The sequence below is a fragment of the Eurypyga helias genome, unplaced genomic scaffold, assembly GCF_000690775.1.
Source record: "Eurypyga helias isolate BGI_N326 unplaced genomic scaffold, ASM69077v1 scaffold4267, whole genome shotgun sequence".
NCBI lineage: Eukaryota > Metazoa > Chordata > Aves > Eurypygiformes > Eurypygidae > Eurypyga > Eurypyga helias.
The window spans coordinates 1-13,408 of NW_010263602.1; the positions used below are offsets into that span (position 1 = coordinate 1).

Consider the following 13,408-nt stretch of genomic DNA (forward strand, 5'->3'; position numbering starts at 1 on the left):
CTCCGCGGCGCTGCGGGAGTCCGTGTCCGCCCGGGGAGGGAGCGAACTCGCGTGTCCGCAGGGCGCAGGCACGCGGGCAGGGCTTGCCTTCAGGGCTTCTCCCGGTTTTCGTTGTCTGGGAGGAGAAAACCCCGCAGGTCTTCAGTGAGGTTTTGGTTGGCTTCCTCCAAGTTACCTGCTGCTGCTGGCTGGTAACGACTTCTCCGGGAAACGTGGATTATTTGTTTTTCCCGAATCGGGCTCCTGCCACCATATAAACCGCGCACGCAGGCACAGGTGTCTCCCCTGCCCTGCCGCGAGGCGTTTTTCCCTGTGTTGGAGAATGACGGGGCAGGGACCATGGTTTGCAAACATGTTCCGAACGTCAGTGGCTTAACGAGAGATGCAAACAAAACTGTTTTATGGTAGGGACTCGGAGCTTGAGCTGGCAATTTTTAAGAAATGGTGCGTATCAGCTGCAAAAATCCGTAGCCAGGTGCTGCGGTGGGTTAAGTAGTACAGTAAGGGCGTAGATGCATATAAATTGTAGCCTATTTTGTAAATAAATGTGTGTAAATAGGGTTGTGTGAACTGTAGGTAATAAATGAGCAAAACCGGAGTTGGAGCTAATTTGTTACTGATACCAGCTGTGACCCTCAAGTTGATTTGTGGAAAAATTAGGGAAAGCACAAAGGAGCAGAAATCATCCTGAAAGACATTTATTGTTCGGAGAAGGTTGGATGCAGTTGTCTGGTGGAGAGGTGAGATGATGACTTATGTATCACTTTCTCAAGGAAAATCAGTTACCGTGTGTCAGAGGAGGGCCTGGCGTTCCCTCTTCCGCGCTCCCCGTGATGCCCACGGGTACGGTGGGTGCAGGGTGAATTCTGCAGACGGGGGGGTGCCAGTGGCTCTGGTCAATTAAATCTGGAAGCACCTATGGACTTTGGGTTTGGGTTGGTTTGGTTTTTTTCTCCGTCCAATCCTGATCAGGATGGTATTTGAGTATTTCTTGTGATTTTTAAAAATATTTTTTTAATTATTTGAGTGTTGACTGAAGAACACGGGTGAGGTAGCTGTGGGTGCACCAGTCTTTAAAGAAGAGATGCGTTTCGGTGATCTAGTAGGCTACACCGAGCACGTAGCTTCTGGGGCTGTCCAGCTTGCACATTGCACTGCGAGTGTTGGCTGGTGGGAGTTCTACAAAAATCAGTTCTCAAGAAAACGTGGGCAACTTTTTCCCTATTTTCAGGTTTTACTACCGTGCAGGCAGACAAACATAGGGACACAGCCATGAGCTTCCTGTTCTGAATCATTTTTGCAACACCGGCAAACCAAAACCGGACGGTTTTCGTAGGCCTCGCCCTCACACACTGGCTTGAAACGGAGAGTCTGAATGTACAAGGAATATGGGGTTTCTCTGTGTAAAGGAAAATTCCTAGTAAAAGTGCTTGGTTTTTTCCTGGCATCTATCATTATAGTGTGTATTTCTGATCTTACGTTGCAGAGTCTGTTGAATGGATTAATGTGTTACAAACCCGATGACCCAATTGAATATTTGGAAAGCTGTTTGCAGAAAGTGAAGGAGCTTGGGGGGTCAGAAAAAGTGAAATGGGACACTTTTGTCAGCCCAGAAAAGAAGACCCTGCCTCCACTCAATGGAGGACAATCCAGGAGGTCTTTTTTCAGGAATGGTAATGTATTAAGTATAAAAATGACTGTATTTCTTGTGCTGTGGGTGGTTTGACATCCAGTACTGAACTATGTTATACTTAGTTCTATAGCTGATCATGCCTCGTTCTGATTTTCCTTAGGCAAAGGACTCAAGGATTCTGTGTCCTTGCGTTCTGGTATTTGTTTTTCTCCTTCCATAGTGGATGCTACATATGAGAGGAAATTATCATAATTTTGCAGCCTAGTGATGGGTATTTGCTGTGTAAACGTTTAATACATTATAGAGAGGTTTCTCGAATCCTACCTAAAACAATTACAAAAACAGGGTCAGAGTTGACTCTGCACTTGGTTTAGATTTTTCATTGGGCCTTATGGATGATGTACGTAACTTCAATGCAGTTGCATTAGGTTATTTTTCTGGTTTATACTGGAGCTATGTGCTGATTTACTAAATGCAACGTATGTGATAAACACCTAGAAAAAGGCGTGTCTCATAAAATCTAAGCAAATGTCACCCCAACACCTGCAATTATTTTATTTGTAATGTTAACAAAGAGTAATTGGCTCATCTTTCAGTTGCCATAGTTATTCTTACTTGCCATCCAGCATTTAATTAAACTAATTAGCAAGAATCCTATCTCTGTCTGTGTGTACGACATGTATCACCAGAAGAGTTCTGCTGGGTAGTACAGGTTATCTGCACGGTACAGTGCTTTTCTTCTCAGAGGCCACTGCTGAACTCGGCGTGCTGTGGGCAGATTTTCACGGAAAAGCTGACGTGCTCGTAAAGAAAACACCAAAGAAAACTGACTCACAGTGGTTCCAATTCAATAAATCAGCTACAGAGACGCAAGGAATATGTAATATGGTAACAGCAAGCACATTGTAAAGTTAGGAGATATTTATGCTTTATGTTTATTTATTATACTTACTTAAAGCTGTGCATGCAATAGATTTTGAGTTTTCTCTGTATTTCCACAATTCCCAGTTTACCTTACTGTTTTACAGTGATGCCTGATAATTCTAACTTCCCATACCGACGGTATGACCGACTCCCTCCAATCCAACAGTTCTCGATAGAAAGCGACACCGACCTCTCTGAAACTGCTGAGCTAATTGAGGAGTACGATGTGTTTGATCCTGCAAGACCTCGACCAAAAATTATCCTTGTCATAGGTAGGAAGGCAGAGCCATTTTGACAAGATTTTATCTTTGTGACTTTGCCTTTTTGTTTGTTCTGCAAATGCACTGAATGGCCAAATGTATTTAAATACATTTTTTCCATCTGCAGTAGCAAGGCTGCAGCTCAATTAGAGTGTACCAGAAAGTGAAATATTTCGTGCTGAGGACATAGCATCTCAACCATACATGTTTTAGGGGTTACGGTGAGCACCTGTGGTCAGGTTCTGCAGGCTGGATGCCCCTGAGCAGCTGGAGAGCTCATGGTTTGCTTATGGAGCACATCTGCCAGTTTGATTTAGTCTAAAATGAACCTGACTCATGCTCAAAACAGCTTTACTGTGTGAACCAGAGCATTCTTCCAAAGCGTGCTCTGGATCTGAACTGAACCAACTCAAAGTTTCTCACAAAAATGGATATTTAAACATATTGGCTAAGCCAGCTCAAAAAAGAAATAGGGAGCTGTTGTCCTCTATACTGAGAACCCTGAAAACTGATTGGTATGTCAGCTGGAGTGAGTGTACGTGGTCACTTGCCCGTTGCATTGATACATTCAACCCTATCTGTTTGGCAAACGAATCCTGTGCCATCTTCAGGGACAGTTAGGGATCAGTTAGCATTAGTTAATTGTGCTCTCTCCCCAGGTTCTCGTGTGGCGTTTAGTGTCCTTTCTAAGCAACTCATACTTTCCAGCCTCAGAGAAGTGTACTGTTTTATTAAGAAATAGCTGCAGTTTAAGTCTAAACGTTTTCTTCTGCTTCTGAATTTAAGTTCTTTGAATTAGTTTCCTTGTCATCTGGGATAGTTGTCTTTCAAAATTTTACTGCCAGGTCTCATTATCTGATTCTTATCTGGACTGTTTAAATAGTTACAGCACAGGTGCCAGGTGATGAAGAATCACAGTTTTAGTCTATAGAGCCTTATTTTTATTAAAGAGAGTTACTGCTTCCATATCAGGGAATAGTATGTAGTAGAATAGAACAGAGAATAGAAATGTGTTTTCTATATATTATGGAGTGGGATCTGTAAGAACAGCATGTCCTCTAAGCTCTGCATCTAGCAGTTCTCAGAAATGTGATATTGGAATATATTGAAAACAAAAACACCAGGCCTTTTTCTAGATATTTGTGGTGTGCCAAAAGAATTGCTTAGGCATTTGAATTTTCTTAACCTTTTGTTTCGGAATTCCAAATCTCACCATGCAAATCTCCCCACGCACCGCTGAACTATAAAGCTTGCATTAGATGGAGAAATAACACATGCCTGCCTTTCATATTAATTAATTAGCTAGCCTTTCTTTCCATAACGGAGAAAAACTGTCTCCGTTTAGTGACCACAGAAGGCTCTTAATGCCTGGAAATCCATGTAGCTCTATTGCAGTAGCGTGGTGAATGAAGGTTTGATCTCGGTGAAACAGGGATTGACTTTCACCTCTGGAACTGTGTGCAGGGGTATTTGAAGTGAAATCCTTGAACGCCAGCAGGTAGTGAGCAGACTGTGAATTTTACAGAGCTTTTCTTTTTCCCCTTTATATAGAGAACATTGTAAACATTCCACAAAGGCTATTTCAGGTTCATTTTCCGACACTTTCTCTGAATCTGTCTATTATAGTGTGATCTGATAGAAACACAATGCTGTGTGTAGCTTAGCAGCTTTTGTCCAATTTTGTACAGCATCAAGAAAATTTCTCCCAAATTCAACTTCCTATTGAGAAAGCACATAAAAACACACTGGAAAGAATAACAGAATAACTAATGTACTGAAAGAGGGAAAATGAAAAAAGTGTACTGTTAATTTCAAGCGACAAATAGTGTACGCATGGAAGTGTGTTGCCTATTTTTCAGTTTGAATAAAATGCCAGTGAAATATTCAGTTAAGCAAGCTCCTTATGCCTACCTAGTGATACCTAGCCACACTGCCTAGCTCAGGTGCTACTGGTTCTATTCATTGTGGGGACTGAAATGAATAGAAGTTGAAGACCTGTCTCCTGCTTTGCTTATTAGGGGAACTTTTCTTTAATCACGCATTAGCGTAAGATCTTTTTCATGCTTTCATAAAGGTTTTTACAACTTCTTTGTTTTATGAAATCTCTCATCGTTATAATGAACCAGGTAGCTCCAAGGCAAAAGAGAACTCACAAAGGTGGGGGTTTTGTTCTTTTTCCGTGTTTGCAGAAAAATCTTCTGGTGAAATGTAAAGCTACAAAGCTGCAAAGTGAGTATGTGACTGGGATTTAGAAAAATCAGATGGAACCAGCCAGGATGGCACACATCTGAATCACTAGGAAATTAAGTTTCTAAGGCTTTATAAGACTAGGAAACTAGATTGTGTTTAAAAATGTGCTTCCTGCCATATTTTGACAAACCCATTTTTACTATTGATACAGCCTGAATACAAAGAGCTCAAAAAATGAATTACCTGGTGTCATAGTTCAGTACCCCATAGTTCAGTATGTTTTTAAACCGCACTTAATTAAAAATATCAGTTAATACTGAAAGAATGTTTTCCTTTTATAGTCAAAGTTTAAAGGATAGATCAAGGATACTGCTGTCAGCAGTCAGATGGTTCACTGATTTGTTAAATCCAGTCCATAGCTAGATTTTAAAATCATAAATATTATTATTACATGAATTTATTTTGAATTTACAACAATATAAGTAAAATTGAAATTCTGAACTTCAGTTGACAAAACTGGATTAAAACAACTGCTTTAGTAAAACTTTTGGGGCATACAAATTTTCACTTGAAACCAGTTAACAAACATAATTTGAAATGCAACTAATGTTCCCTAGTCTAGACATCTTCTGAGAAATACATAAAATAATCACGCTTTTCTTGAATAATGTATAATCTCAGAATAAGTGAAAAGAATGAAAAACAGAAGTGATTTGATTTTCCTTTCTTGTGAACAGTTTGTCAGTATGATTTATCAAAGAGTCAGGGATGGATACATAGTTCAATAAATGAAAATGATTTGCTGTTGGAAGTAATTTTGTCCTATCACTTTTCCCTTATTTTATTACCTGAATGTTTCCCCTTAGATTGTAAATGGATAATCCCAGCTTGCTGTAAAGGGATATATTTGGATCGAGAAAAACAAAATGTGTGAGAAGTTTATGAACATTAAAGCAAATATTTTATTATTTTCTGCTTGCAAATCTAAATTGAAAGTACAGAAGTGACGAACTATGTTGTTTGGTTTTTTCCCTGCTTCTCTTTAATGGCAAAGCAAAGCTATCCCTGACAGGAGTGTAAAGTCTATCTACATGGTTTCAGAAAGGTTCTTTCAGCTATTTTATAGTTTTACAGAGGCTGATGTTTTTTCAAGTAACAGTTCTGTTTTTTTGGCATCTTTTGTACCTCTGCTGGAACAGGGATACTATTTCCAGTGTTCTTAAATTTTCTAATTTTCTACATATTATGTATGTATGTTTTGTATCTTCGTTGTTTCTGGGGTGCAACATAATCTGTTTCAAACTTGTCTTGAGTCCCCAGGGAATTAAACTGAATTTCCTTTCCCAGAAGTTCTGTCTCTGCAGGAATTAAGCACAGCATTGCCTCCAGTGTTTTATAAACCCTTTGCTCTGAAGCATAGTCACAACCTCTCGCCCCTTTTTTCCATTAGTTAGGATTATTGCCAGTAAATAAAGCCCCCTAAATTCATAGTAGTAAATGTTATACGTATGTATAAACACACACGTATATAAGGTGCCTTATTTATATGTTATGCTGATTAGATTGCAATAAGTGGCTTTATAGATGGAGAGAGGGTTGCTTATAGAAATCTTTACACCAAGTGAGTAGACATTCCAGGAACAAGTAATAATCCTGTTCATTCACCTGGCAAAAGCTGCTCCATACAAGCTGACAGCGATCACTGAACAATTACCTGCACTTCTTTGTGCTGTTGTTTTCATCTACGTACGAAGTAAGACACTGGGAATCAGTTACCTCAAACCTGCTATCATTCCAGATTAACAAGGCCCTGTTCTAAACTGTAAACTACGTGGAGTTACCTTGTTTGAATGTTGGTATCAGGTATGTTTTTGATGGAGGGGTGAAACACAATGTAAGGTTTGGTGAAATGCGTTTGTCATGGGGAAGGATGAGCGTGGCATCAAAGGGAGCGGGGAGAGCTGAACAGAACTGCTTTAGCAGAGGAGGTGTTGCTTAGTTTATCAGAAGCTTGCGTATCTACACAGGGAAACATCCTTTGTTCTAACAAAGAGGGCAGGTAAACTCGTAGGAAGAGTTCAAGCTGAAAAAAACTAAGCCCATCTAGATCACCTAGAAGAACTGAAATGGAAAACCAGCTGTAAAACCTAAGTGGCTGAAGGAAGACTCTCTTCTCTTCTTAGGAGAGAAACAGCAAGTGAACTGAATGAGGGAAAAATACTTTTTTCTGTTCTAACCGTACTATAAAGAGACAAGAAACAGGTTTTTTTTCCATTTCTTTGTGTGTTTTACGGACACCTGTAATATATTGACTAGTTGGATGTTACAGGCAAATGCTTACATTTGGATTTATCTTAACCTGGCTTAATTTAAGCACTATTTAAACTAATGGCATAATGAGAAAGCCTTTTATTTTCCCAAGGGTATAACTAAACTGTGGGCAGGGTATGGGGACACCTTAACAATACGCGTTTCCCTGTGTGTTCTCTTCAAATGGGCCCCGATCTGAGTTGCCAAGGCCAGGTGGAGAGTTACCATCGCAGCGTCAGGCGTACAGGGATGTTCCTAGTGACCACTGGTGACACTGAAAGCTCTCTGACCTGTAAGGGGCACAGGTTGGAACCTGGTTACACAGGGAGTGTCGTAATCCTATATGAAGAAATATTGTAAAGTTTATCCTGTGGTCAAATCTGTATTAATTATATAAATGCCTTAAAAGCTATTTATGGGAATAATACAGATAACACAAGGAAGAGTTAGGTGATTACTAACAAGCTCGTTGTATTGATATTTACTTTCATTGCATTGCTGTGTTTTTTAAAGTTCATAGAAAAGTGTATTTATTTTTAATAAACCCTAATTCTTTCTCTGTTGAAATAAAATTCAGTGTTCTCACACACAATTCGCCAAAATATAGCTACTTACTCTTGGGAATTAACAGCACAACATTTACTTTGGTTTTGCTTTGTTATGCTGTTCAGTGAGATACACTTTACTATATATAAATGTTTCTTTTTATCAAAACAATTCCCAATTTTTACATACTGGATTCCAGTTTCTCTGTTCTTCACATCATAATGTGTCCTTTTAGTTCAGACGTAGTCTGATTTTTGTTTTTAACATGCATTCTTGCTTCTGCTGTCCAGCTGACCTTCACTTCAGCATTGCCTGCTATGCAATGTAGCTGCTTTCTGTGATTTTGATACCTGTTCTGCCTGTGCTATGTTGAAGGGTCTCTTTATTCTTCAAGTTGTCCAGCAAGCTGAACCTAACAAATTGCTTCTCTGTCAGATGCTTCAAGCATCAATACCAGAAGTATGCATGGTTCAGTAAAAGTCCTTGTACCAAATCACTATGGAAACATCTCAGCTGATAATTTAATATTTTTCTGTATTTTAAAATTAGAAAACCTCAGAAACTCATGCAAGCGTATTTAAGAGGAGATTTTATTAGTTCCGTTTCATGACTGGTCCATTGATTTCATTGGCTTATTTAACCAAGTATGATTCTTTCTGACATGAATACGCTTCAGACTATCTGGCTCTGCCTTCGGATTCACAGAGTTCAAGACGGGACCAGATAATTTGTCTCTTCCTCTACTATGAATCAAGAAAAATTCCTTTCCAGGAACAGCCTCAGAATGAGATCAAGCCGAAAAGAACATGTTTATTTTTAATTTGCAAGTTGACTTGCATTCTTTTTTTTTTTACACTTCATTTTACAAACTGTTATCTTTATGCTCAGGTAGACGAGACCCATTTCTAAGTGGCTGGTAACAAGTCATGTAACTGCAAGAGTTGCTTTAATAGTGGTTGGAAAATTGCTGCCAATAGCAAAGATTCCACATGGGGTTGGGTACTTCAGACGAAAGCTTAATTTTTTTTTTTTTTATAATTACCGATAGGTGGCCCAGGAAGTGGTAAAGGAACACAGAGTTTGAAAATAGCAGAACGCTATGGATTTAACTACATATCCGTTGGTGAATTGTTAAGGAAGAAGATCCACAGCACAAGCAGCAATAGAAAATGGAGTCTAATTGCCAAAATAATTACTACTGGAGAACTGGCCCCTCAGGTACAGTGTATCCTGTGTTAATGTTTACCTTTGAAGGATTTGTACATGCTGCATTAATGTGTGCCATCAAGAAAACCTCCCTTACAATATTAAATAAATACCTTCTTTTCTCTGTGAAAGGAAACAACCATAACTGAGATAAAGCAGAGACTAATGCAGATCCCTGATGAAGAGGGTGTAGTGATTGATGGATTTCCCAGAGATGTTGCCCAGGCAATCTCCTTTGAGGACCAAGTAAGAGATTGTTTTTATTCTTAAAATAACTTGCATATCTCTACAACAGTTAAGCTTCTTGAAATCATCAGTAAGATTCCAAGAGAGACTAGATGTTATTTCTAACCGAGTATTGCTCTTTAAATCTTTGCAAGCACATAATTACAGGTTGACAAAAGGTTATTCTTCTCGTTTACGTTCTATTACATTCTGTCTGAAGACAGAATATTTTGTGAAAAGACCATGTGATAATATAACCAATAATCCAAACCTCTTGTCTCAGTAATGAAAATCCTCTCAAGATGAAGAAGAAAATAACATCAAATCTAACCATTAATATTTTTTGTACCTTAGTGATTTAGAAAGGGGGAAGACATTATAGTCCCATATCTATTTGTTCAATTAAAACTACATTAGGAGAAACATAATTAAATCAATGCATGTCTTTGCAACACTTTTCATCTCGAGTTTATTACAGTGTATTGGAAAAAATGGAATAAAATAAGGGTTTAAAGAGCCCGTGTTTTGCAAGGTTTCGTAAACCAGAAACGATGCTCTGGTTTTAGAAATCTAGGTAATTTTGGCTATTCTAAACTACAATTTTAAGGTTTAGTCAGCTGAAACTGCATTCCCAAGTTCTATTCACATGTTGTTTTCATGTGTGTATTTTAAACTAATCTAAAAATACTTAAATTCAGTGGAAAAACAAACAGCTCGTCATTTTCTGATCAAGCACTGTTAACAGCTATGGTCACAAGTAAAGGTTGCAGTTTCAGTGCTGAATTTTTAGAGCGCCCTTCATGCAGAGCAGTTCAAAGTCCTTCACAACTGCTGGTGTACTACCATTTCTGTACTTTGGATTCAAAGTGGCATTGCCAAGACAGAAGTAACAAAGGAAAGCAGCTAATGAGGCATTTCATTACTGTGCCTTTATAAGGTATTATTCTGGGCAAAATTTTGAAGACTGAATTGAGGAAATTAAAGGAAACAGACAAAATAGTTATTGCAGAAAATAGCCAATGACTGCCAGCTATATCTCCTTACAATTAACAAAAGAGAAGATCGACTATTCTGTAAATGAAACAGCAGAAATTTGGGCTTAATGGTCATTTCCTTGACTAATTTTTTTGTCCAGTATATTGTGTGAGAGTGTGACTTACGTGCATTTCTTGGAGCTATAATTTTGTGCTGGTGGTGTGTTTGATGAAAGACTGAGGGATGTGAAACTGGGAGAACTGACAGGAGTTAAATTAAGTGCTTTAAGTTATCTAGGGGTCAGATTCAGCTCATACAACGGAAAACCAGTTAAACACCGCTTGGGCACCCATCATAGGGTCCATCAGAAATACCAATAAGTAGAGTCCAGAAAAAGGTCAGGCAATGCCATGCTGTAGAAGGGGAGAAAGATGTTTATATGTTTTATACATGTTTGAACCCTCCCTTTGCACCATTCTAATACGCTTTTATAGTATTTCCTCATTTAACTTGAAATACTCCCCTCTGACAGCCTGGTTAGCTCTTGTTGACTATAGAAAACTATGTGGAAAAAAGACTGATAGAATTGACAGATGACAGAAATCCTTACTTTGGCTCCTTTTCAGCATGTGCTGTTGCTTCAAAGATGCTGTATATGTTTGTTTTTGTTGTTGTTTTTTTTTTTTTTAAGGGAAAAGGGAGGATGGGTTTAGTGATTTTAGACCTGACTATATTCTCAGAGAGTTCCTTCATTTTCAGTCTTATGGTATTTGCTAAATCATACTCCTCAAGGCCTGATTCTGCCTGAAAGATAAGACTATCTGAGTCTGAAAAAATCCCGGAGCACTTCATATAGGGCCATCTTTCAATCTTATCTGTTCTAAAATAAATATGGGAAAGGAGAGAAGAAATCATAGAGCTTTTACAGCAGCTTTGGAAAGAAAATATGGTCCGTTTAGGCTCCCTCTTTTTCACCTTTCTTTGCAGCTGACCTCTTAGTATATCTGAGACCATGGAAATAAATGTACAAAGGATGTACATATTTCAACTTACAACATCTGTTGAAGCCAGTGGTATATGTTGAGTGTTTTTTCTTGGCTTTATATTTGAAAGAAATAAGATATGCTTGTTGTTTCCTTAAAATTCTCTGTTTGGTAAGCCCTAATGGTATACACACAAGTAGGAAGGTGTCTGGTGGTAAGGAAAGGGGACTGTCGGCTGTGGCACCCATCTTCCTTCGCTGAATGGGCTAAGAGTTATCCACGCCATGTCAGGTTATTTATAATAAACGTGCTAATGTTTTTAAGGCACTCAGAGATCCCTCCATGGGAAATGCAATTGGGTTGTGGAGAATTCAGTAATTAACTGTGGTGATAATTTGTGTAGGTCTGCAATTAAAGATGCTATGGGTGTTTTCCACAGCTTAGAAATGTTATAGCTTTCTTGCTAGCAGTGTGTTGAAGAACAGAAAAGAACTGTTCTCATGAGCCAGAAGTGACAAGATGAGAAATAATTAGTTGAAATTTCAGCAAAGAAAATTTTGATTAACTAGTAAGACACTTTATAATCAGACGACCTATTAATGCAAATAGTCAAATCACATTATTGTGTAATATATATGCCTTATTCTTACAAAGACTTTCCCTATAGAACACTGAAATGTGTTGATAAAAAGGTGCTGAATAGGAACTAATTCTTATTGCTATTATTAATTTTGTCATGGGTGAATACTTATTCTTACAGACAGTCCCTTTAAGACCATTACTTGCTTATGTACCTGAAAATAGCAGCAAAGGTTATATGACACAATCCATTTTAAGGGTTACATTTAGGGAAACTGCCAAAACATGCAATGAAAAAGGACTTATTTATTAAACTCTTTTCCCTCATTCATGATCCCTTCACAGTTGTTAATTGTTTTGATTACAAAGGTTCTAAAATGCAATTGTGTGCTTCCAAACAGTGACTTTACATTATTATTTGTTCCATTAAGCAGCTAGAACACTTTTGGGTTTTATGATGTAAATTAAAATGATGATTGTAAGTTTGTAAAAGGGTAAATAGACTATGCTGGCTTCTCAGTTCTTTCAGCCATAGAGGGTATAGAGTAGATGCCAGTGGGAGGAATGAGCAGCAGGGATGAGGGTGACTGTTCATTTATCCTTCGTCACTGGAGTGTGTTGGGATGGGTGTTCAATCCCCTGGAAGCTTGAAATAAACAATGAAGTGTTCATTTAAAAAGCAGCATTTTCCACTGTATAGCCTTTCTTATTTGCCCTTGTTTACACAGACAGAAACAAACTCCAAGAATACATGTAATGATACCAAAAATAAATTGTGGGGGGAGAATGTGAAGGACAAGTTATTAAACTGAATGGAAATAGAGGTGAGTAGCAGAAGATATTGAGAGAGTCGGTAGGGCTGGAACAGAGACCGAACAAACGTGAGGAAAATAGGGGGCCTATAAACAAAATAGGCTACAAAAACCTAACATAGGTCGAGAAAGCATGCCTGGTTGTCGTGGTTTAACTCCAGCTAGCAAAATACCATGAAGCTGTTCTCACAAATCCCCCTCCCCTCCTCCAGTGGAGGGGAAGAATTGGAGGAAAAAGAAATAAGCTCGTAAAATTGAGATAAGAACTATTTACTAATTAAATCTAAATTGATATATACAAGTACTACTACTAATAAATAATAAAACAATAAAAAATAAAACATATGATACAATATGATACAATTCCTCACCACCCACTGACCAATGCAGAACAAAATGCTGAGTAGTGGGAATCAGCCCCAGAGAGCCCGAGAGCCGCGGAGCGATTGCGGGCCGAGGGCCGCAGCCCGAATGCTGCCGCAGCATATTCTGAGTGAACCCTATCAGAGGTAGCACGAGCGGCAAAACTAAACAAACCCATCAACTCCCTCCTGAACGAGCCAGCACAGGAGTTAGCAAAGCAGCTAACGCAGAAGTCAGGGAGAATGTTAGCAAGTGTACGGGAGTGAACGGGAGAGAGTAAGGGAGAGAGTAATGGCTCCCGGACCTCCTCCTCGCCTGTGCCCCGAGCATGACGTACTATGGGATGAAATACTCCCTTGGTCAGTTGGGGTCAGGTGCCTGAACTGTGTGTCCCCTGCTATG

General features: G+C 38.9%; 1 protein-coding gene across 1 annotated transcript in view; it reads left to right on the plus strand.

The window, feature by feature from the left end:
• Positions 1-1,480: 1,480 nt before the first annotated feature.
• AK5 (adenylate kinase 5) overlaps positions 1,481-13,408 on the plus strand; it is a 92,228-nt gene continuing 80,300 nt past the window's right edge. The window contains exons 1-4 of the mRNA XM_010156095.1: positions 1,481-1,673; positions 2,662-2,829; positions 8,912-9,081; positions 9,202-9,315. Coding sequence (XP_010154397.1) covers positions 1,505-1,673; positions 2,662-2,829; positions 8,912-9,081; positions 9,202-9,315 — 621 coding nt within the window. The 5' untranslated portion in view covers positions 1,481-1,504. The remainder of the gene's footprint in view (positions 1,674-2,661; positions 2,830-8,911; positions 9,082-9,201; positions 9,316-13,408) is intronic.